At 43.8% G+C, this 24,526-nt stretch overlaps 1 protein-coding gene and 1 long non-coding RNA gene across 2 annotated transcripts in view; one reads left to right on the top strand and one right to left on the bottom strand.

The window, feature by feature from the left end:
• CSMD1 (CUB and Sushi multiple domains 1) overlaps positions 1-24,526 on the bottom strand; it is a 2,474,714-nt gene that overhangs the window by 162,344 nt on the left and 2,287,844 nt on the right. The window contains exon 53 of the mRNA XM_019520340.1: positions 23,884-24,069. Coding sequence (XP_019375885.1) covers positions 23,884-24,069 — 186 coding nt within the window. The remainder of the gene's footprint in view (positions 1-23,883; positions 24,070-24,526) is intronic.
• Positions 749-17,632, top strand: LOC109300016. Its single transcript, XR_002098094.1, has 3 exons — positions 749-761; positions 16,940-16,942; positions 17,470-17,632. It is a non-coding gene; the product is annotated as an uncharacterized LOC109300016 (long non-coding RNA).

Genomic DNA, 24,526 nt, shown 5'->3' with positions numbered 1-24,526 from the left:
ATGATTGAATTCAGGGTGCTAAGGAAAGGAAAGAAAACCCAGAAAAACACACTTTGACTCACTGAGGGAACTGATGGACAGGATTCCTTGGGAGGCAGGTCTGAGGGGGCATTGTATTTTAAAGAAACTTTACTGAAGGTGCAGGGATAATCCATCCTGATGTGCAGGAAGACTAGCAAGTATGGCAGAAGACCAGCTTGGCTTAGCAGGGAACTCTTCAGTGAGCTAAAACACAAAAAGGAAGCCTACAAGAAGTGGAAAGTTGGACAAACAACTAGGGAGGAGTATAAGAGTACTGCTCGGTATGCACAAATGAAATCAAGAAGGCCAAAGCGCAACTGGAGTTCCAGCTAGCAAGGGACATGAAGGGCAACAAGAAGGGTTTCTACAAATATGTCAGCAACAAGAGGAAGATCAGAGAAAGTGTGGGTCCCTTACTGAAAGGGGGAGGCAGCCTAGTGACAGATGATGTGGAAAAGACTGAAGTACTCGATGCCTTTTTCACTTCAGTCTTCAAGGGTGAGGTCAGCTCCCAGACTACTGCACCTAGCAACACAGCCTGGAGAAGCAGTGAGCAGCCAACAGTGGTGAAAGAACATGTTAGGGACTATTTAGAAAAGTTGGATGTGTACAAGTCCATGGGGCCAGACATGAGGGTGCTGAGGGAGTTGGCCAACGTGTTGTCAGAGCCGCTGGTGTTTATCTTTGAAAACTTGTGGTGATTAGTAGAGCTCCTGGATGATTGTAAAAGGGCAAGTATAGTGACCATTTTTAAGAAAGGGAAGAAGAAGGATCCAGGAAGCTACAGACCGGTCAGCTTCACCTCAGTCCCTGGAAAAATCATGGAACAGGTCCTCAAGGAATCCCTTTCTAAGCACTTGGAGGAAAAGAAGGTGATTAGTAGGCCTGTGCAAATAGGGAAGTATTCAATTTGGATTGGGCTGATTCAAAGTGATTTGATTGAGAGATTTGGATCACTGCCCTGAATTGATTCAGTTGGACTGGCTACAGTTGGACCTAGACAGGTTACAAGGATGGGCGGAGGAGAACAGGATGGGGTTTAACACGGACAAGTGTAAGGTGATGCACCTGGGGAGGAACAATCGGCACCATACATACAGGCTGGGGAACTCCCCTCTTGTCAGCACGGAGGTGGAAAAGGATCTGGGAGTCATTATTGACTCCAGGATGAACATGAGTCGGCAATGTGGGGAGGCGGCTAGGAAGGCCAACTGCACCTTGTCGTGCATCCACAGATGCATCTCGAGCAGGTCCAAGGAGGTGATCCTCCCCCTCTATGCGGCACTGGTCAGGCCGCAGCTGGAGTACTGCGTCCAGTTCTGGGCGCCGCACTTTAAGAGGGATGTGGACAGCATGGAGAGGGTCCAGAGGAGGGCCACTCGTATGATCAAGGGACAGCAGGGTAGGTCCTATGAGGAAAGGTTGCGGGACCTGAACCTGTTCAGCCTTCAAAAGAGAAGGCTGAGGGGGGATCTTGTGGCCTGTTATAAACTGGTTAGGGGGGATCAGCAGGCGCTGGGGGAGTCCCTGTTCCCCCGAGCGCCGCAAGGAGTGACCAGGAACAATGGTCACAAGCTGGCGGAGGGAAGGTTTAAGTTGGACATCAGGAGGCGCTACTTCACGGTCAGGGCGGCTAGGGTCTGGAACCAGCTTCCAAGTGAGGTGGTGCAGGCTCCCACCCTGGGGGTTTTTAAGAGGAGGTTGGATGACCACCTTATTGGGGTCATTTGACCCCAGTGCTCTTCCTGCCATGGCAGGGGGTCGGACTAGATGATCTGCTCAGGTCCCTTCCAACCCTAGAAACTATGAAACTATGAAACTGAATCAGGTTCAGAAGATTAGTCGCTAATTCGGAAGTTTTGGTGATTCAGATCAGCCAGGGAGAGGCAGGCACAGCTGGGTCACTGCGGGTTCTCCCATGGCTCCTCCAGCTATGCCTGCCTCTCCCTGGGCAGGAGAAGCCATGGGAGAAACTCCCATGGCTTCCCTGCCCAGCCTAGCCCCTACCTGGCCCCAACCTAGTCCCAGAACTTTAAAAAAAAAACAACCCCCCCACACACAGACACTGGCTGCAGGAGCAGCGATTGGGGCCTCTTGGTGCTCATGGCAGAGCCCCCCCGATGCAGTGTAGGGCAGTGGGAATCAGCCCCCACCTGGCACCCACCCCATGGCATGGGTATAGCGTGGCTTGGCAAGGCACCATACGCTGTCTGAGAGCTGGGGCCACTGGGGTTGAGCGGTGCTACATTCTGGCTGACATGTAAAGTCAGTCCAGCTCCCAAGATAATTGAACCAAGAGCTGAGAAATGGAACCAGGGCCTGGGGAATTGAACAGGGAGCTGAAGAATTGAACTGGGAGCTGGGGGAATGTTCAGGGACCTGAACAGTCCCTAAGTCCCAGTTCAATTCCCTAGCTCCCTAACCTTTATGCTAGTTCTTCCTGCGGCCACAGTCCCCGGGATGATGTGGGACAACAGCAGGCTGCCTCTGCCAGCTTCTGATGGTGACAGCTCTGGATTATTTCCCCAGCCAGCAGCAGCAGCCTGCTGAAACACCGTGCAGATCTGGGGGTCATGCCCCCTGGGAAGAGCTGGAGGAATGATCAGAGCTGGGGAATTGAAATGGGAGCTCCACCTTACACATGGAGCCAGTTCATCTCCCGGGCAGTGCGTGGCACCCTTGCAAGCTGCACTGCACATGCACCGTGGGGCAACAGCTATGTGGGTGGGGAGATCTCCGCTCTCCCTCACTGCACCTCACTGAATGGGGGGTGGACTCTGCCACGAATGGCCAAAGTCTCTAATTGCCAGAAGAAAAAGTGGTCTCAAGTTGCAGAAAAGGAAGTTTAGGTTAGATATTAGAAAAAGTTGTCTCACTAGGAGTAAAAGTTGTCTCACTAGAGTAGTAAAGCACTGGAACAGGTTACCTAGAGATGTTGTGGAATCTCCATGTTTGGAGGTTTTTAAGACCTGGGTAGACAAATCCTTGGCTGGGATGATCTAGTTGGGGATGTTCCTGATATAAGCATAAGGTTGGACTATATGACCTTCTGAGATGCCTTCCAACCCCAATTTTCTATGATTCTGTTGCTGAGAAGGGAGCATCTGGAAGTGAATATCACTAGTGTACTATGCTTTGGTGAATCCAGTTACTGGAAGATTATCTCTGAGCCTCTTGAATATACCTCAGATATTTCTTGATAATGAAGAGATTCAGTACATACTTACTATGAAATACATTGGGAGCTCAGGTAGGTTCTATGTACAGTGCAGAGAAGCCAGACATGAGATTAGTCCTCTACTTCTAGTATAATAAAAGAATATATGCAAATATGAGAAGTACCTTACTTACTCAAATATAAGACAAGGTTTTTCCCCAGTCAGAATGGGGGAAAGCACTATGTCTTATATTTGTTTGTAAAACACCTGGCCCATATTGGGCAAACATACTGATGGGAACCTTGTGTGTGTATGTGTATGTCCCTAAAAAAAAATGCAGTGCTTATTTCACTCATTCCTTTCAATACTGTCTCTTTTTCAATTCATGGTAAACTACATTGGATCATCGGTGTGGCTCCACCCTCCATGAGGTGGAGCCAGACCAGATGGCCTCACACCCCTCGTCTGCATATAAATTTTTGGAGGGACCCAGGACTCAAGACAAGAACACCCAGTTCCAGTTGTGAGTGAGGGGCTAGTTAGCACATGGATCCTTTGGGGGCGTATCTAGAGTACACACAAAGCACATCTATACATGCACTTTACTGTGGAGTAGACTAATTAACTCTGCAGTAAAATATCATGGTCTACATATGTGCTGGTATTACGGAGCAATAAACTAATAAACTCTAATGTAGGATATTACTGCTGGGGACAGTACTATCTTATGGCAGAGTACTTTACTTCATTGAAATGTGTAGACAGTGACCAGGTGTGTGATCAGCTCAGCCAGCTGGAGGGCTGCTCTGCCCTTGCTCAAATTGCTGCTATCCCAAGTGCATGTGTAGACACTGAACCCAGGAGTAGTTACTCCAGCTAAAACTGCTCTGGAGTTTATTGTGTTGCATTATTACACATGTAGATGCACCCACACATACCAAGTTAAATGTATCAATTTTGGATAAACTAAGTCTATAGGTATCCATAGTAATTTGTCTATTTCCAAATTACTGTTGGTATGTTTACTTCCAATCAGTGGTTTTTGGTCCCTTGTGTTTCAGATTTGCCTCTTTCTTCCACATGCTCAGGGACAGAACAGAGCCCAGGCAGGGTCTGACAATAAGGGGGAAGGAATTGCAGAGGGAAGAAGTCAGGGGAGCAGAGAGCAGGGGGTCACTCCCCCCCCATCCACTATTTTCCCTGCTGTAACAATTGGAAGGGGACAAATTCAAGACAAAGCTGTGAAATTAGATTTTATACCTGAAAATGTATAACAAATTCATACATTTTCCTTATATAAAATCTAATTATTGGCTGGAGGGCGGACATGTCTGAAATTCAGGGTCATCTTACATTTGAGTAAATACAGTGCTAATGGAAGCATTTGAAGTTTAAAAATTATAATGGAACAAAATGATTCCTAGCCTATCTATTAGATTTCATAGACAACAAATAAAATGCCCCAATGTAATAGTGAAAGAAGGCATTGCAATTTATTCATACAATATTGAAGAAAGATAGCAGGGATTTGTCAGTTTTAAAATAAATTATTTTACTGTATTTTAATTTTTTTAATTGATTTTTTTCATGATAAATTGCTAAAGCTGGAACAATTTATTCCTCATAGTAAACTCTTCTGTGTTCTAGAAGACAATGCAATATTATATTTCTCATTGATTCACGTTGGATCTTACATTAATTTAAGATTTCGGTATCTTGTAGTTATCATGTCTAGTAGTGCACTCAATTTTCTATTATTGATGCAAAGGGGTATATTTCACTTTCCATTTCTTTCCATTTTTAAAGAGAGGCTATAATAGACATTTTTCTAGAGTATTTATAAGAAAAGTAAATACTAATTGTCTGAAAGCTGGAGTAGGTTCTGGTGCTCTCAATGTATTTCATAATATGAGGGGGTTTTTTGCTGCTGAGAAAAGGACTTAAGGTGCATATTATCATTTTGATATGAAAAAAGGTATCAATGTTGTTTAAAACACATGACTGCACATATACACCTAACCCCTGGGTTATGACCTCAAAGAAACTTAATATAGTTCCCCAAAAAAACTTACATCAGAGAGTTCTTGCATATTATCTTTAGACAAGGAAATATCAGGAGACAGCCCTAAAAACCATTTGGATTAGGAAAATAATATATTTTGAAATTGGACAACAAGGGTTTATTCATCTATACTTTCTCAATTCTCAAACAATTTTGAAAGTGCACCTACAGATACAAGATGGGAAAGAAAAAAACACTTTGGATGGTTTGAAAATCTAGATTCTTACATGTTAAGTCACAGAAGGAACAGAAAGCTAATGCATATATCTAATCTGAAAGAGAAACAAAATTAGATGTATGGATATGCTAACTTTATGTCCCTGCACCGCCATATCAATTTGGTTCTGTAGCTTCCAAACAGTTTTCTGCATTTTTTTCTGTTTCTACACATGTGTGGAAGAGACAGAGGGGGAGAGCTGAAAGTGCCAAAGAACAAGAAGAATGGTAGCTAGTGACAATTTAAAATCATTGTGTAAATCACCATTCACATGTTCACTTTAAGGGTACAACTAATCAAAACACTGGGTGGGAGTTACTTGTATATAGAATCTGTCATGCAGATGTCAGCAGGAGAACAGAAGACAAAAAGGAAGGGACACGTGGCTGCCATCAAGCCTGGGATTTAAGATCTGTAAACTTGCTATTCAAGACATACAAAACATACATAAGTGTTATTCAGACTTTATCCATTACTAAAGTCCATAGTAAAGCTAAGGTATGTTCCACTTCTGCACATTTGATGAACTAAGAAGCAGAACTGGGAGGAAAGCTTTTATTGCCTATGTGGGCTATGTTTGTTGAAAGTTTGATTGTTATTAGCAAACTTTCAAATTACTAAGGAAAAGAAGAGAAAGAGTTCAGTTATTAAAAGGCTTTATAAAACTCATATGTGACCCAAAGTAATATACAGCAACAACATGGTGGCCTGTGAAGAAGGGACCATAGAAAATAATAAATAGCCAATGTTTTTGTTATGATATCACCAAACCTTAGCTATGTATTGGACAGAGGTATGCTTTCACCAGACTACAAAAATAGAAGAATGAGACTACATAAATGTGCCTGAGCTCTGAAATAATTCACAGACTAAAGGTATTTTTTATTTTTGTTTTTAAATTTATTTTTTTGCTAACTTGCAAGTTATCTAGAGACTTCCTGACAGGGAACACTGTATATAATATGTGTATGCTAACCCAAAATAAGTTCAAGTATCCTGATGAAAAGTTAGATTTGAAGATGTGAAAAATGGTATTTTATTCCATGAATATCCACTGTTGACATAGAAGAGAGAAACTGAATGTGAAATCTTGGCCAATATTAATTTTGCATTGATTTCAGTGGCATAAGGATTTTACTAAGTGGGCACATCTACACAAGACATTGTACATCTACACACAGGTGCACTTACTGCACAGTAAAAATCCCTAATTGTGATAAAATTTGCTACTCACAAATACAGATAGCAAATTTAAGCACAAGTAGTAATGGCACATTAATGCACATATAGATGCAACCCAGCAGCAAATTTGCCGCTGAGTCTGCCCAGCCACTAGGGGGCCAGTCTGACAGCAGCCCTAGGGCTCCTGGCTGGGAGCCTTTTCTGCTCCAGGGCTGGGCTGCTGCACTGGCAATACCTGCCTGCAGGCGATAAAAACCTGCAACCATGTTGTGCTCCAGGGCATACATCACAGGCAGTTTGAGGGCACTGTAAGCCCTGTGTGTCGCCCTGAGCAGGCCACAGCTGCGCTGTGATTGCCTTCTTGAAGCCCTTTTTTCCTGTATAGCCCTGCATAGCCTTGCAGCTGCCAGAGCACTTCTGTCTCGGAGGTGGGTGCACAAGAGTTGCTGCAGGCTCCTGCAGCCCCTGGCCAGACTACCAGCATCTCAGGGCTGCCAGCAGGCTGCTTTGGGCAGCAGGGCCAGGGCCACCTGCCTTCTTCTCACCTGCAGCAACCTGACCTTTGCCTGCAGCAGCTGTGGCGCATAGCCTCTGCCATTCAGCTGCCAGTTCCTTGTGTGTCCCTGCAGCAGGGAGCAGGAACAAGTAGTGCTGCCACAGGTAGCCCTCCTGGTGACACGAGAAGTTGCAGAGCAGCCTGAGCTTGCCTCCCATGGCATTATAGCTTAGGGTCCCAAACCAGGAGTTCAGGTACACCTGGGGCACCAGGAAGACCAGCAGCAGCAGGGTGTAGTGGTTGGGCACCCCTCAGCCTGCACAAACAGCTCATCAACACCACCCAGGGCACCAACCATGGCAAACAGCAGGGGCATGCTTGGGGCACAGCAGAGGTGTAGTGAGGGGCTGGCCCCAGGGCACCTCCCCAGAGAGTCCCCGTGAGAAGAGGGTGGAGGCACAGCCATCTCCTCATCCCAATTGTCTGGGAGTCCCGTACCCCCCATGGGCTGGGTGGCAGCACAGCAGAGTGGTAGCCCTATGGGCAAGGGGAGAGTGGGGTCTGAAGCCATGTGCCAACTGCTCCAGAGGTGAATGCAGGATGAGACCTTCCTCCTCCAGCAGTTGGTGGTGGTGGCCAAGGAATGGGAGGAGACCGATTAGGCCTGCCAGAAAGATGACTTGGCCTGGGAAAAGATGTAGTGGAAAGAGGACCTGGCCCACCAGGAGAGGTGGCAGGTGGAGGACATTGCCTGAGAGGAGGCATTCCAGGCTGACATCCTGGCCCTGGAGCCAGAGCAGCTCCAGGTCCTGTAGGACCAAAATAGGGCCGTGGAGGCCCAGATGATGACCGTTGAACCCTGGATACCATCCTGAGCATGGTATTCTTGTCATGGTGGCCTGTCACTGCCCAACCCCCATCCCTAGCCCCACAGGATCCCTGAAAGTCACCCACTACCCTGCAACAGACCACCCACTGCCCCTGTGCTGGGCCTGGACTCTGCCAGCCAGTGGGGGAGCTTCCTGCCCCAGAGGAGCACTGGGCACTGTCACCCCTTGACAAGCCTGCTGCCTGCTGCATGCACTGTGCTGTGTGTACCCACAGGGGAACAGCCTGAGTCTGGGTGCTGGCTGCCTGCCCCTGGGCTCTGCCCCCTGTGTATCTCCATTTCATCCCCCCTCCACTCCAGGACATTAAAACACAGATTTTGGAAATAGTTTTCACACTGGGAAGAGGGTTTTCTATTGTCGGTGGGTAGGGAGGGTGGTGCTCTATTTGTTGGGGAGTGGGGATGGGATGCTGTGTGTTGAGAAGGGAGGGATAGAGGGATGTGTGCTGTGAGAGGAATAAAGGTTTCTTTGGACATGTGTCTGGCATGGAAGTGGTGCTGGGGGTGGGCAGAGTATAGGGGGTCTGTGGGCAGTGGGCAGAAGGAGTAGAATGGGGAGTGCTGCAGAAGGTGGTCCACTATAGCCTCCCACACCCAGTGTCCTGGCCCCCGCAGGTGGGTGCGCAACTGTCCTGGGGCCTCTGTGGGAAGGATTTGCCATAGCTGCTGCAGTTGGTGCTCCCACTGTCAGGCCTCTTTGGCGTTCCATGCCTCCTCTGCTCAGACTTCATGGAACAGCTCTCCCCAAACCTTGCAGATGTTATACATCACACAGGCTGTGACAATGACTTGGGAAAGTTCTCCTTGGCCACCTTGAAGCAGAAAGTGAGGGAGCACCAGCAGTCCTTGAGGCAGCCAAAGGCACATTTGACCAAGGCAAGGGTCCAACCCAGGCACTGGTTAAAGTGGACCTGGTGGGGGTCCACGTGGCTGGTGTAGGGCCTCATCAGCCAGGTAGGCAGGACCCCTGATGAGCAGCGGTGAGATGGCCATGGTGCCCAGCTGCAGGTCTAGCAGCCCTGGCATGAAGTGCCTGCTCTCCATAAGTCCTGCCATGATGGAGTTCCTGAAGACTTGGATGTCATGTGCACTGCCTGCCCAGCCAGAGCTCATGTGCATGAGCATGCTCCAGTGGTCTATGACAGCCTGCAGGACCATGGAGTGGAGTCCCCTGTGGCTATAATAAGAGTGGTCTCTGTAGGGTGGGCAGGTGACTAGTATGTTGTTCTTGTCCAGGGCCCTGATGCACTGGAGGAACCCCGGTCAGAGAACCCTGGACCACTGCCTGGGGGTCATGGACACAGAGGACAATGTCTTCCAGAACATCCTGGAGGGTGCTGCTTACCTCCAGGATGGCCCCCCTGGCAGTGGCCTTGCCCACACCAAACAGGTGGCCCACATACAGGAGGCAGGTAGGTGTGGCCAGCTTCAGCAACACCAAGGCCAGGTGGATGTTGGCAGGAAGGGCCTGGCATGTGCCAGTGTCCTGGTGCTCCAGGTGGGGCTGGAGCTGGTTGAGCAGGTCCCCAACGGTGGCCCAGGTGAGCCCAAAGGCATCCACACAGCTTGTTGTTCCACTTCTGCTGGACAAGGTGCTGCCACCAGTGCTGGCTGGAGTGGTGGGCCCAGAAGCAGTAGGGCTGGAGGCCTTCGTCAGCATCCCTGGTGCTGGCAGGTGTGCAGTGACCCTGGGAGGGCACTGGGAGGTAGGCAGGAGGTGGCTGGGTGTGGGGGAGCTAGGCAGAGCAAGATGTTAGTTGCCAGTCAGCACAGTGGGCCAACAAGTTGATTGCAGTAGCCAGCAGGATCCCAGAATGCTACTTGTTGCTGCCACAGCCTGAGGCTAGGACAGCCACAGCACAGGGAGGCAGGGTAGACACAGCAAAGCTGTTGCATGCTGCCTCTGCACTTCCCACACTCCTCCTGAGCACAGGAAGAAGCTGCCATTTACTGCCTACTCTCTGCACGGATAGACACCTAACCAAAATTACTTACTATGCAGTATCTTACTGCACAATAAATATAGGCTGGAGTAAATGCACGTGTAAATGCACACACTTAATGGAAGTTATTCAGGGCTAGTCTTGCCATGCAGAACCTATATAAAAAGTATTTAAACAATACATCTGAATACCACTTTTTCTCACGTACAATATGCATCTCCCCTGCCAAAATCAGCACATTGGGGTGATTGTATTAAGTGCAGAATCTGCTTTGATTTTTGCTTCACAGTACAGCAGTTGTTGCATTCAGGCAGGTGAAGGAGTCAGTTGACTTAATGGCTCATTGTTCTTCACTCCACAGGCGTTCCTGATTGTCTCTCCTTTTTAATGGTATTGATGTTTCACTAATCAAGATAACCTTTCTTAGGGCAATTTTTCTGTCTCCTTACTGCTCCTGGTTTTTGTCCTCCTATTTCACACCCTTTGAGACTCTTTAGTTCTTTCTAAAATCATAGATCTACCCATAGAAACCAGTCTTCAGTAGCAGCTATGGGTTAATCTTTAGTTAACCAAGAAAGGGAGGGTAAGTCTGCTGAAGATTAGACTCTGTCTCTGTTTTATGGGGCCATAACTTTGTAAAAATCATTTTAAAATTCATTCTGCCTTTCAGAAACAAAATACATATTATATTCCAGAGTATTCTGTATATTAGAAAATATGATAGTCTATTAAATGTGACTATTTCTATACTATATTCTTCTGAGATAATATCCCTCTGTGACAGGGACCAAGAGCTTTTAATAAGATTGCAATCAGGTTTTAAATGCAATGACACTTAGTTTAACCTTACAGGTGCTACCTGGAAAGCCCTAGAAGGACATAACACTGGCCTGCACTTAAGTAGACTAAAGATAAGGAAATGAGGTGCAGGAAAGGGAGTGTAATAACTGTATATGTGAGTCTACTGCCCAATTATATTTGTATGAATATTGTATTTGTGAAACACATTAATCAGCTTCAACATAATTGAACATTAGATCAACATAAACTGATTGTTGAAATAAATTTTAGATGAACATTTTGAAAGCTAAGGAAACACAATGGAATCAATAATGAGATCAATCCTATGAACCAAAAAATGCTTCCTTTCAATGGCTGTATTAAGTCTGTTTGAGTCCAAAGGGCCAATATTTTGTGTTAAGGAATATAACATACTGAGCTATTAAATGTTTCAACATGAATATGCAATATAGCTCTAGTACAGCAGATATATCATCCAAATAAAGAATAAAAAGCTGTAGAACACCTAATTCTGGAATTGTGAAAACTAAAGAAAAAGAGATATATAAATAAAATTTTGAAGTGAACTTTAAATTCTTTGAATTTTACTAACTGTTCATTTGGATTGTAAACCTCTAATTTCTTTGTCAGAAAACCGTACTTTATAATTATTGTACACCAAGTGTTAATCTAATTGCTCTTCATTTTGAATGTGAATTATTTTAGTAAATTTACCTGTCATGGGAAGGTTGGGGTAATTTCTTTACACTAACTCATCAAACTTAGAACTGCCATGTTTCAGTAAAACAAAACAACAAATAAATAAATCCAGACAGATCTATTAAGAGTTCATAAAATATCATCACTATGCAATATCTCTAATCAGTGCTTAATATTACCATTTTTCTTTTTGTTTTGAAAAGTAAACTCAACTGTCAAGCCTGTGTAATTATCTTTTCCGCTGCCTGCAATCTCTATACCTGAGACTTCATTAAGTAACACAGTAACATGTTTTCAAAGGTATTTTCACTTTTTATGAGCTTCTGCTTTCATAATAAGAGAAAACCTGGGGAGCCTGCATCAGTGGTGATTACTTGTTAAAATACACTGAGCTGGTGGAAAGCTGTCATGGACGATAAGTACCCTGAAGCAAAACTGTTTAAGAGTCAGTAGAGATATTAGTTATCAAAAAGAGTGGAAGAATGACTTAGTGGTTAAGATTTAGCTTATGACTCAGAAGACCAGGATGAAATTATGTGCTCTGCAAAGGGCTTCCTCCTATCATCCCCTTAGGTAAGTCACTTGCAGTGACATAACTTGAAATATTGACACTCCAGGTTAGTGTTTCTTAACCTGTGGTACACATACCCCCAGGGGTATACGGGACACGGGCAGAGGGTATGCGAGTGCAGTGTTTTGAGTTTGATCCGGCACCTCACCTGGCAGGTTGGAGGCGTCTTTGCCTGTTTGGGCTGGAAGTTTTGGCCGCTGCCCCTCCTACTGCATCTGGTGCACCGGGGCTTTCCCATTCTGAATACTTTGCAGCCTCACAGAGAGAAAGGCTGCTGCTAGGGGAAACCTGCTGCAGGCTCCCATCCAGCAGGTAGATTCCCCTCCCCCCTGAAACCAACAGTGAACTTCTGTTTGTTCTGGGGGATTGTTGTAACTCAGAACAGTTCCTGCAAGGTGTTCTCAGTCCTAGCAAGGAGCTGCACTTCTGTCTGCACCCTCTGTCTCATGCTCAAGTTTGACTGGGACCCTCAAACTAAACATTCTTGCATAAGTCATTGGAGGATTTTGATCCTTGAGGCATGCTCAGAACATGGTCAGAACATATCTAACATGCCATGACAGTTGTGAGATTTCCATGAAACACAGCAACCACGGTCACTTCCATTAAAAAAGGAAGGGGTGACAGGCACTCCCTTACTCCCTCCACCATCTTTCATACAGTAGTCTAATCTACTCAGACAGCCTGAGGTGATCCAGCTACCCCTCAGTATGATGGCTAGCTTCAGGAGACTCATTGCTAAGCAGAAAGCCTAATGTGGATCCAACTCCAAGGTGCCTAACTCTACCTATATTCTGTACAGAGAGATTATGCACCTGAATTAGTGCTGTGGATTCTTATGATTCCTCTGAAATCATGCAACATCACCATATTGGGTACCTTTACATGTGCTCTGGGGTGAGGGTGTTTACATTGGAGTGGTTCTTGTGAGCTCTAATTAAATGCTTGCAGCAAGTTGTGTATTCAGTGTCCCACCTTTCAAAATGGTGGTGAGGGTTCTCTAACTAAAGCTCTTTCAAAGAGATTTAGTTAAAGCACCCCCACCACTATTTTGAAATGTGGGATGCTGAATATGTGAGATGCTGCAGCATGCTGGAGTGTTCTAATTAGAATGCTACAACAGACTTGAATAATCAAGTCTGCTCCAATGCATTCTAATCAGAACACTTCGAAGCATATATAAAAGTGCCCTTTAAAACCTAAGACTTCAGATTATCCAAGTGTCAAATCACAATCGATAAAACAGGGATAAGAACACTTTCATACTACGCAGGGGTATTGCATGGGTAAACATGTTAAAGACCGTGAGGTACTCAGATACTATGGAGAAGTGTTAGAAATACTTTCCATAATAGGTAACAAAAAAAATAGAATATAAAGATTGTGTTTCCTAAAAATTCAGTATAAGAGTAGAAGAAATGATATCCTTCAAAGTAATGGGGTATGATATCATTTGATAATTTCTTTCTCAGCTTGTCACAGCAAGAACCAGCATTTGTATTTTCATGATGACAGATGCAATTTAAAGTTGAGCTGACTAAAGTTAATAAAAAATAACTATTTCTAGTTAATTTTATTCCAAGTCATAAGAAAATGAAAGCTAAAGGCTCCTAATGACAGTGCAGTGGATGTGTGTGTTCAGAGTTTTCATTACAAAATGAAAGGTCTCTGTCCCAACTGCAGGCAGATTTACGTGGCCGATCCCTTCTATGTGTGTGAAATCCAAATGCTATCAGTGACATGAAAGTGGAAAGGTCAGAGACCTCTGGATAGCCAGTGGTCAACCCCGCCCCTCACCGCCCCTGTGCTGCTCTCTTGCAGTGATGTCTGGTACCATGTAAACCAGTACAACCTGTTCGATGGTCAGGTTGTCAGGAACTAAACTGGCACCCCCATCTGGGCTAGCCTGAGTGAGGAAGTTGTGTGGACATCATCAGGTCCCATCAAAAGATAGGTTAAAACAAGACATATTAAAGACATATTAAAGTACAGATGAGCTTCCTATGAACCAATGGCTATCCATACCTGGAGAGGAGATGGGAGTCACCATGGCACTTTGCCTGAAGAATCACCAATGATGATTCTAAGATGCTCCAACAGTTGCAGTGGCCTCAGGACTGATTTGATTAATTGTACATTAATTTTTGGATGATAGCAAGTTGGATAAAGTGAAAGCTACTTTTAAGCTCAGGGATAGGCTCCAGAATTACCTGGATAGACTGGAGAAATGGTCTTCAATCAATCAGCTGACATTCAACAAGGGCAAACGCAAAGTCTTTCACTTGGGACAGACTAATTGCATGAACATAATAGACTGGTGAATAATTGTCTGGACTTCAGTACTACAGAGAAGGACCTGAGGGTTACAGCAAGTCAGAAGCCAAATATGAGTCAACAGTGTGCTCTTGTTGCAAAAAAGGCCAACAGCATACTAGGTTGTACTAATGAGAGTTTCTATTGCAGATCAAAGTGATTTTTCTGCTCTGTTTGCCACCGGTGAGGCCTCACCTGGAGTACTATGTCCAGTTCTGGACTCCATACTTCAAGAAGGATGAAGACAGACTGGGAAGAGATCAGTAGACAGTGACAAAAATTATTAGGCACCTGTAAGACAAGATTTAAAAGGAAGGCTGAAACAACTAGCAATATTTAATCTGTAGAAGACAAGACTTAGGGGAAGTCTGGTGAGAGTCTTCAAATAGATTTTCATAGATTTCATAGACATTGGTGTTGGAAGGGACCTTGTAACATCATCAGGTCCAGCCCCCTGCCCAAGGGGCAGGAAGTCAGCTCAGGTCAAAGGATTCCAGTGAGATAAATGTCCAAGTGTTTCTTGAAAATGTCCAGAGTAGGTGCTTGCACCACCTCTGGGGAAATTTGTTCCAGGCCTCATGGCTCAGACAGGAAAGAAGTTTTTCCTTATGTCTAGCCTAAAACAGTCTTGCCGGCGTTTGTGACCATTAGACCTTGCCACACTCTGGGGTGCTCTGGTGAACCCCCAGATCCTGATACACACCCCTTTTGTACTTATAGGCTGCCACCAAGTCACCCCTAAGCTTGCGCTTCTCCAGGCTGAAAAGTCCCATAGCTCACAGCCTCTTTTCATAAGGCCTGTTCTCTTGCTCTCTGACCATGCACGTGGCTCTTCTCTGGACTCTTTCAAGCTTCTCCATGGCCTTCCTAAATTGCGGAGCCCAGATTTGGATGCAGTACTCCAGCTGTGGCCTCACCAAGGCTGAGTACAGTGGGAGGATGACATCCTGGGTCTTGCTCGAGATGCATCAGTAGGTGCAAGCCAGAGTTTTGTTTGCTTTGCCAGCTGTGGTATTGCACTGGTGGCTCATATTCATCTTGTGGTCAATCATGACCCCCAAGTCTCTTTTGGTCATGGTGATACCAAGTGTAGCATTCCAGAGCCTGTAAGTGTGATGTGGGATTTTATTCCCGGATGGAGCACCTTGCATTTCTCCATATTGAATGCCATCAGGTTTTCATCCACCCACCTTGCAAGCCTGTCGAGGTCGGTCTGGATCATCATCCTATCCTCAAATGTGGAGACTCTTCCCCAAAGTTTGGTGTCGTGTGAACTTCACCAGTCTGCTTTTGACACCAGTGTCCAGATCCTTTATGAAGACATTAAAGAATACAGGTCTGAGAATGGAGTCTTGGCAAGACCTACCCACAGCAAACCCATGCTGGCTATCCCTCAGAACGTTGCCTTCTGTTAGCATGTCAAGAATGGTTTCTTTGATAATTTTTTCCAACATCTTGCCATGGATTGAAGTCAAACTGATTGGCTTGTAGTTTCTTGGGTCTTCTTTCCTCCCTTTCTTGAAGATGGGCACCACATTGGCCCTCTTCCAATCTTCAGGTACTTCACCCGAGCACCATGAGTTCTCAAATATTCTTGCCAGTGGCTGCGCTATGATGTCATCCAGTTCCTTTAGCACTCTTGGGTGGGAACTATCCAGACCAGCTCATTTCTGGAGGTCGAGCCTCTCAAGATGCTCCTACACAAGATCCATGGCAATGGTGGGTATACATCCATCATCACCCTGGTCATTCAGCATCATGTTAGGTAGGGTGGTCCCTTTGGGCTGATGAAAAACTGATGCAAAGTAATCATTAAGCAGTTTGGATTTTTCCTGGGTGTCCGTAGTGAGCCGCCCCAGCTGGTTTAGCAGGGGTCCAATCTTGCCCTTGTTTTTCTTTCAACTCCCCACATATCTGAAGAAAGACTTTTTATTGTCCTTAATTCATGCAGCCAGACGGAGTTCAGTTGCAGCCTTGGCTTTTCTAGTTTCCTCCCTGCAGGTGTGAACCAATGCAGTATACTCCTCCTTGGAGTTATTACCTGTTCTCCGTCTGTTATATGCCTCTCTTTTTAAACATAGGAGATCCATGAGTTTCTTGTTGAGCCAAGGGGGTTGTTGAGCTTTTTTACCACCTTTCCTACAGGTGGGGATGGACTTCCCTTGTGCTTCTAGGATTGCTTCCTTAAGGAGCAACCACTCATCATGAACTCCCCTCTCTGTGAAATCATGGCCTCTCAGCACCTTAAGAACAAGCCTCCTGAGGTTATGAAAGTCATCTTTCTTAAAGTCAAGGACTACTGCATTGCTGGCTGACTTGCCAGCTTTGCAATGGATAGTGAAAGTGATCAACTTGTGGTCACTGTCACCCAGCTTCCCTTCGATTCTTAGGTTATTGATTAAATCATCCCCCTTGGCCAGTACCAGGTTCATCAGTGCCTTGCCTCTTGTTGGCCCATAAACTTTTTGGGACAGATAGAGCTCATCCACACATGAAAGGAAGCTTTGTGACTGATCGGATTTTGCCAAGCATTCATCCCATGCGATGACCGGGTATTTGAAGTCTCCCATGACAACCATGGACTGAGAATGTGAAGGCTCAGCCAGTTCCCTGGAGAATTCCTGGTCAAGCACTTGTTCCTGGTTTAGAGGTCTGTAGGAGACTCCTACTATCGTATCCCCTTCACTATGTTCCCCTCGTATTCTAACCCAACGGGTCTCCAGTCATCCTCCTTGGGTGCCAATCTCAGCTTGTAGGGATGTGTACCTCTCCTTCACATAGAGAGCTACACCCATGCCCCTTTTTTCGGCATGATCTCTCCTGTCTGGGTATAACTATTTATACCAATAGTCCAGTCATAGGAGGAGTCCCACCAGGTCTCTGTGATCCCTATGAGATCATAGCAGTTTCTGTGTAGTTTCTGCTGTTTATTCCCCAAACTCCTAGCATTAGTGTACAGGCACATAAGAGTGTCATTGGAGGCCCTAGCCTTCCTTGTACTCATGGAGAAGCTCTGTTCCCGGTTTGGGGTAGGAGTGGGTTCCCTTGAGTATCCTAACCTGCTAGTTTTGATGCTTAGTGAGCATCACTTCATATAGATGAATGATGATTTTAGAGAAGTTTGAGATGGGCTTTTTCTGTGGTTGTAGGGGTCAGGACTAGAAACAATGTCCTCAAGCTGCAGTAGAGAACATTTAGGTTAGAGAATAGGAGGAACTTTCTGACTATGAGAGTGGTCAAGCATTGGAACAGGCTACTTAGAGAGGTGTGGAATATCCACCCCTGGACATGTTCAAGAGCAGATTGGACATACATGTGGCTGGGATGATTTAGTCAGAGACAATTCCTTCCAGCCCTACTTTTCTAAGATCCTATGAACTAAGATTTGCTTGGTATCAGTGGCACTGCACTTCCTTTTTTATAATAGGTTTGTAGGTACTGTAATGACCCAAGAAACCTAGTATGGTAAAACCCATGTCATCCACTTCCCCAAAGGGGAAGCACCAGGCTAAGCTCCAGGCTATAGAAAAAGTACCAAATTAAATTAGGTGTTAATTGTTTTTGTGCTGTTGGTGCAAGGTTTGTGCAGGGGTTTTCTGAGTCCCTTTTTGGAGGCTCATCTAAATTGTCTTAAGTTCCATTTCAGGTGTTCCAAGTCTTTGATCTGTCCAAAATTTACTGTGTCTGCCTCACACAGTATTGCACAATGTCATTCTACTATGTAAGGTAACTGGTGCAAGTTAGTTATGTGTTATAGATATGTGTTAATTGTTGTATCACATAATAAATCAAAAATGTTAGTATCAGTGACCATTGCTTGTTTCATTATGTAACCAGCATGAGTCAGAATTTCAATGATCCAAAACTAGTTTAAGTAAATAATTAAAATGAAAAGAAACAAACCTCCAACATCTGCCTCAGGGATTACATTATCACAGACACTATACAAAACATCCTGCATTTTTTCAGCCTTCATTTCAGTAAACCTGGGGGTAGAATGAACTAATTTATTTACCATTTACCTTTCTGTGCTGTTTGCTACTCATCACATCTGAGATGCTTCTATCTCTAGAGAGTAAGTTTATTTATCCTCACAGCAGTGATACCACAAAAATAGGATTCTACTCAGATTTTCTCAGACTCTTCTGCACTTTACAAGCAGGTTAAGTTTGAAGAAACATGTTTTTTTAGTGGATGGGCAACTGGTTCTGAAAAAAATGGCCTTGATTTTGCTTCTCTGATTTCCAGAGAACTCAGAAATATAGACTTATAAACTCAGAAGCTTTTTGACACCAGGACAATGTTTTTATTTAAATTTCTTACGTAAAGCCGCTTCAATATTTTTAGATTTTGTATAAAATTATTCTATTTCCTGAATTTAACTGTAATGTGTTAGTTGCACTACAGAGTCTAGCATATTTCTAGTAGAGTGCTTCCAAGAATTAGTTGTAATTTTGACCACATCTCAAAAGATGGTCTTGTGTATTATGAAGCCTTCCATCCACAAATAAGGCCACTGTTGGGATTCACACATGAGGACAACATCATCTCCCCATCATACCATAATAAATATTTACAAGGAAAAGAAAAATTAGAAAGTGTGTGTACTTTTAGAAAATCACAGCTGAAAATGAGAAGAGCTGGATTCAGCTTTTCTCTGCAGTCTGCTATCAAATTTCTTCTAAGTTTGTTAAGACCAGCTATAGCACAGGTCTCCCTGCTAAATCATCTCAGGAACTGTATTTGTAAAAGGACCTGATTACTTTGCTATCTATGGCTAAAAGCAGAACCGATAAAAAACACAAATATGTATACCCTTGGAAATTCCAACTTTTTTAAAGGAAAAAAGAGGTTCTGAATCAGAATAGAATCTTGAAAATTAGAATTCCATCACAAAGAAACATTATGAAATTGTTATATTCAGAAATCTTGAGATATTTTAATTCAGTAATGATGAAATACTCTGTATAAATATTAGTATATAAAATATGACATTTATATGCACACACAGAGTCTCTATATGCAAAGAGTCTCTTTGTGTAAACACACATACCTAGACTATACACATATGTATACACACATGCATATAGTAACATTACCTTTTTATTTTAATTATTAGCCAGTATTTTGGGAATCTGATGTTTCCTTCCTGGGTGCTATTTGGTTTGTTTTCAAGAAGTGTACATACATAGAACCTTTTTTCTCTGAACACAGTACTTTAAACACCAACAGACAGTTTGCTCATGACTCCAAATGTGCCTTTCTTGCCAGTCCTCTACCACAGGGAGCTTTGGTAGTGATAACTTTCCAGGCCAGTTTCACATATGATTCTCTTACTGTCTGCTGTTTATTTTGCTCCTCTAGTTTTTCTTTTTCTTTTCTTATTCTAACACATATAGCCCACCCCCACCCCATGTGCTCCCATGCCCCTTCAGTAGTGTGCACAGCCCGCCCCCCTCCCCCCTGCTGGATGAGCTACCCGTGGCCCCATCCCATTCCCTGCCTGAGCCCTTTGGCCACCAATTCTGGCCTTGGGCCCCAAGCCCCATGCACTGTCTGAGCTGGGCAGCAGTCTCAGCCTGAACTCCAGCCCAACTCCCTTGCTCCCTCACTGTGGAGGTCTCAATTCCCCTCTCCCCTGGCTTACCTATGGGAGCTGCTCTCCAGGCTTCTGGTGTATGTTTGCATGTGCACACATGCACATGGGTCTCCCTCATGATCACCCTCCTCCTGCTCCATGGGTGACTGATACCCCCTTAATTGGGGGGGGTCATGTGCGGGAGGGGGGTCCCCCATGGCTGATCCTGTTGACTGGGGAGGTCCCCATGGCCGATTTCACTATGCCCAATCACTGCAGCCACTTCCAGCAGTGGCTGCAGCCACTTCTGGGAATGGCTGCAGCAATTGGCCGGCACTTGCAAGGGGGGCACCGGCACTCCCATCTGCCCCCCCTGCCCATCACCTAAGCAGTGAGTGCAGCCAATCAGAGGGTGTACCCCCTATGAGTTGCCACTGTCCCTAGCACCTTGCAGGCTGGAACTCTAGCCAGTCATGGAAGACAATCATCCTTGACTGCAATGGGCTCCTGAAGAAGACAGTGGAGAGGGATTTTTTCTTTTTTGTATGTGTCTATATGCCACATGCAAAACACATGCAGGAGAACGTGACAAGCTCTCTTTAGTTTCTCAATAAGAATTTTATTTGGCTCTCCCTTTAAAGTTTTTCAGTTCCTTCAGTTTCATCCAATGCTTTTCAAGTGCACCCAAGTAACTATTTTTATGACTCAGTTTAGCTATTATAGTTGTCTCTACAAAGGATCAACCTCCATGCTGTCCATCTGCTGTCCATCATGCTGTACACAACCTCTTCTAAAGTTAATGCTACTACACCCTTGTGTAGAAACTCATGTGAAAACTGATGTAGAATAGTCAAATCTATTAGTTTTCATGTTGCACATAAGGGAATAATCTCCTGAGCCTAAGAGAATGAATAGAGACGGATGGCTTCCCACTCACAAATTTCTCCCAGCATCAGTTGGGAGAGGAAAAGAAAGAGGTGCTGAAAATCAACAGCCAGTTATGGCTCCCAGGTATCTTCCCAGAATCTGGAAGCTACTATAATTTGTGACAGTTTGTGTAGGTTCCACAAAGTCCATCCATCAACTGAGGAAGCCACAGCACTTTGAACTTCAGCCACTTCCCTTTCCTGCCTTCAGCTTGACATCTTCTGTGACATTGAGGTCAGAGAGATATGAGCCCTATTTAGCTTTATGCCCTGGTTTTGGTGATAAACCCATTTGTCTCTTCCCTGCTCCCTAGCCTGAGGGAGAAAGAGCATGTGCTGACAAAGCCACCCTGACTTCCATATTGCAAGGAACAAACACATACCCTAAACCTGCTTCAAACTGCATAATGTGTACAATCAAACTCTTCTAATCATAGCATTGTACAAAGTAAATGGTTGCCTATGAAAATGCATACCTTTCTGAACCACTTAGTCTTCAAGATCCCCTGGCCTACCTTTATCCTGACTTCAGACAAACAAGGCTAAATATCTCTATATTCTATTCTTTCTGTAATATCATCTGACAGATAAACATTAATTTATTATGCCCTAGGTCACATGCAACAATTCTCCTAGAAGAATTCCCAAAAATTCACCAGAAAAAGAATATTTTTGGAAAAGTCTAGCTATGTTCAGGACAACAACACAAACTAAATCAGTTGTGCTCAACCTTTCAGTCCTATAGCCTGGATGAGTGATGTGGTGCCAGTCCGTGTGCTAGAGCCGCAAGTTTGGAGCCCAGATCAGACCCCATGTGCCTGCACTGCCTACATTGGGCCCTGAATTCCCAGATGCCACTTCACGCTACCTGGATCAGGCCCAGTGCATCAGGATACCACCTTGCTGTGCCCAGATTGGGCCCTCAGCCTGGATCCTACCTTGCACCACCCAAATCAGGCCCCATTCACCTAGATCCAGATTTGCACCACCCAGATAAGGCCCTTCATGCCCTGATCATGCCTTGTGCCCAGTCCCAGTTCATGCATGTGATCTAGCAGGGCCATGCTATCTTGCCTACTGGGCTTTTCATGGGTTTGGAAATGTGGGAGTAGGGGAGTGGCAATTAATGCTGCCACCACTCCCCCACCGCCAAAGTTTTGAACCCATGGGGAGCCCGGTGGGCCAGATGTCACAGTTCTGTAGGTCAATCTGGCTCACAAGTCAGGGGTTGAATATCCCTGATATAAAAGCTTTAAGTATTTTATCCTAAAATTGGAGAATTTTACCCAGTGTAAAAAAAAAACAATGCAGCTCTAAGCTGAAAAGGCAAAAAAGTTATCTTGGAACGTAGTCGCTGGGAAAAATCTATTTTATTAGAGCTGAAAAACACAGAAGATAACTGTTGATTGGTCACCTGAAGGAGACAAGTAGTGTTCAAAGTCTTTTTGTGAAACACTCTAAAATATTTCCTTATCTTAATTCTTTCTAATTATTTGTCAAAATGTTTTCGTCCACTTTCACCTCTCCATTTTTTCATTCACATTTATTCAAACTGTATGCACTACTACAATAAAAACACAAAATTTCCTACTTTTTTTAGAGCAAACAATTGATTCAAAGTAACATAATATAATTTATGCAGCTTCTCACCTCTACATGTCCAATTGAAAACTGAATGTGCTTGGCAGAACATTGTTTGATGGCTTATGTGGAAATCAACATGTTGGTTGCTTTATTTTCATAAACCATAATCCAGAACTACAGTCAAAATCTTTTCAAGCCCATCACATCATTGAGGTTACTCAGCTACCCTTCTATCATTATTAAGGATTCCTGTACATTAGGTGAGCTGTAATAAATCAGTCCTGTGTCTTTCAAGGCTATGTTGTTCAGTTGTGGATGTCTGAGTTAATTTGTAAATCAAGTGCATACATTCAAGACTATGAAGTCCAAGTAGCATTTTTTTACTTAAGAAAGTTAAAAAAACAGGAAGCATCTCTCATAGGCAAAGGAATGTTTTAGTTGTATTCCACCTACATGGGCAAACCAATTACAATTTTAAAAACAGTTTAATCAATGAGAGTTTTTATATATATAAAAACAATTTACTTGATTATTTTTCCAGTGTTATTTTTGCAACATGGAAAGGGGCCTAAAGCTCATATTAAATTCATAGCTTAGACAGTAATTTATTAATAGTATTTCAATTCCCTATCAATATCAGGGCTCCACTGGGTTGGATGCTGTACAAACATTTTAAGAAACAGACCCTGCTTTTAATAATTTACAATCCATATTGAAATAAATTGTGACAGGCAATAGTAACTGAAAGATATCAGGAGAAGGACTGGGCATAATAATGGTAACACAAAGATGATAGGTGCATATTATTTCTGGGCATTTAAGTCAGATTTCTTTTAAAAGTTATATAAGAAATAATAAACATAATAGGTCTTTGCCTTATGTCTACTAGAGTTACTTCCAGTGAATGCATGTCCAAAATACTTTTATTTGTTGACAGAGGTGAGCTCATGTATACACTCTGAACACACAGTTCTTATTGCCAAATTAGGGGAGAGATTCTCAGCTGAACACAACTTTGTTTAGCATTAACCTCAGCAATGCAACAATGGCCTCAGGTCATCTTTTTATTCTGTGATCTTGATATAATCTTGAAAATTGGACTTAGTGGTGATTAGAACAGCCTCAGGTCTTCATGCTTGTAGAGTGTAGGGAGAGTGGTCCCTAAGAGACCATTCTGCAACTAGGGATTCTGCATGGAGGGTGATAAAGAGCTAGGTACAATAGACGACCACACATGAAGAAATTTTTGTATAGCTGGTTAAGAGAGCTTTAAGGCTGTTTTGCATTACTCTTAATTTAAAAGAATGTTTCACTCCTGCATGAAAATGAATCCCACAATGGCCAAAAAAATGAGTTCCATGTACAGAAAGCTAACATTCACTAGAGAAAATTTCTCAGAGCTAACTCAAGAGAAATATGCCTGAGAAATATATGCACACTTACGTTTACAGACAGGTGGCCTCCCTTTGTTACTCCATAATCCATCTTCTTGACACACTGCTGTTGCTTGTTGACTAGATTCTAGCTTGAAGCCCTCCTTGCATTCATATATCACTCTACTGCCCAAAGAGAATTCATTACCCGTAACTGAACCATTCCCTGGAGATTCTGGAATACCACAGGATACAGCTGAAAAAATGGGGACAAAAAGTAAAAATCTGGTATCTTCTGGTATTATTTAAAAAAAAATCATATTTACCCTCAATAATCAGAAACAGTATATGAATAATAATTCATTTGTATCCCTTTGATTGGTAACTAGTGGAAACAATTTATATTACCTTTATAACATCCTAACATTTTCCAATGATACTTTAAAATGCATGAGTAAATTAGAAAATACATTTTGTATTAGCAGGCTCTCTCATAAATTGGCTCTTATTTAGTGCAATTTCATGACCTTTGCAGCATAAAGCTTAAATTATCAGAAGAAATATATGGCCCAAAGTTTATTTATTGGTCTAAAAGTAATTGTCCAGCAAGTATCCAGTATTATGAGCCCAAAGTAAAAAATATAGGAACATAAGACTGGAAGGGACTATGGTACAGTTTCCTGCTGCACAAGCAAAGAGAATTATATATATAT

This window comes from Gavialis gangeticus, unplaced genomic scaffold (assembly GCF_001723915.1).
Source record: "Gavialis gangeticus isolate Ggan-Ray unplaced genomic scaffold, GavGan_comp1, whole genome shotgun sequence".
In the NCBI taxonomy this organism is placed as follows: domain Eukaryota; kingdom Metazoa; phylum Chordata; order Crocodylia; family Gavialidae; genus Gavialis; species Gavialis gangeticus.
The sequence above is the reverse complement of the archived record's forward strand: the minus strand, read 5'-3'. Positions and strand labels throughout refer to the sequence as shown.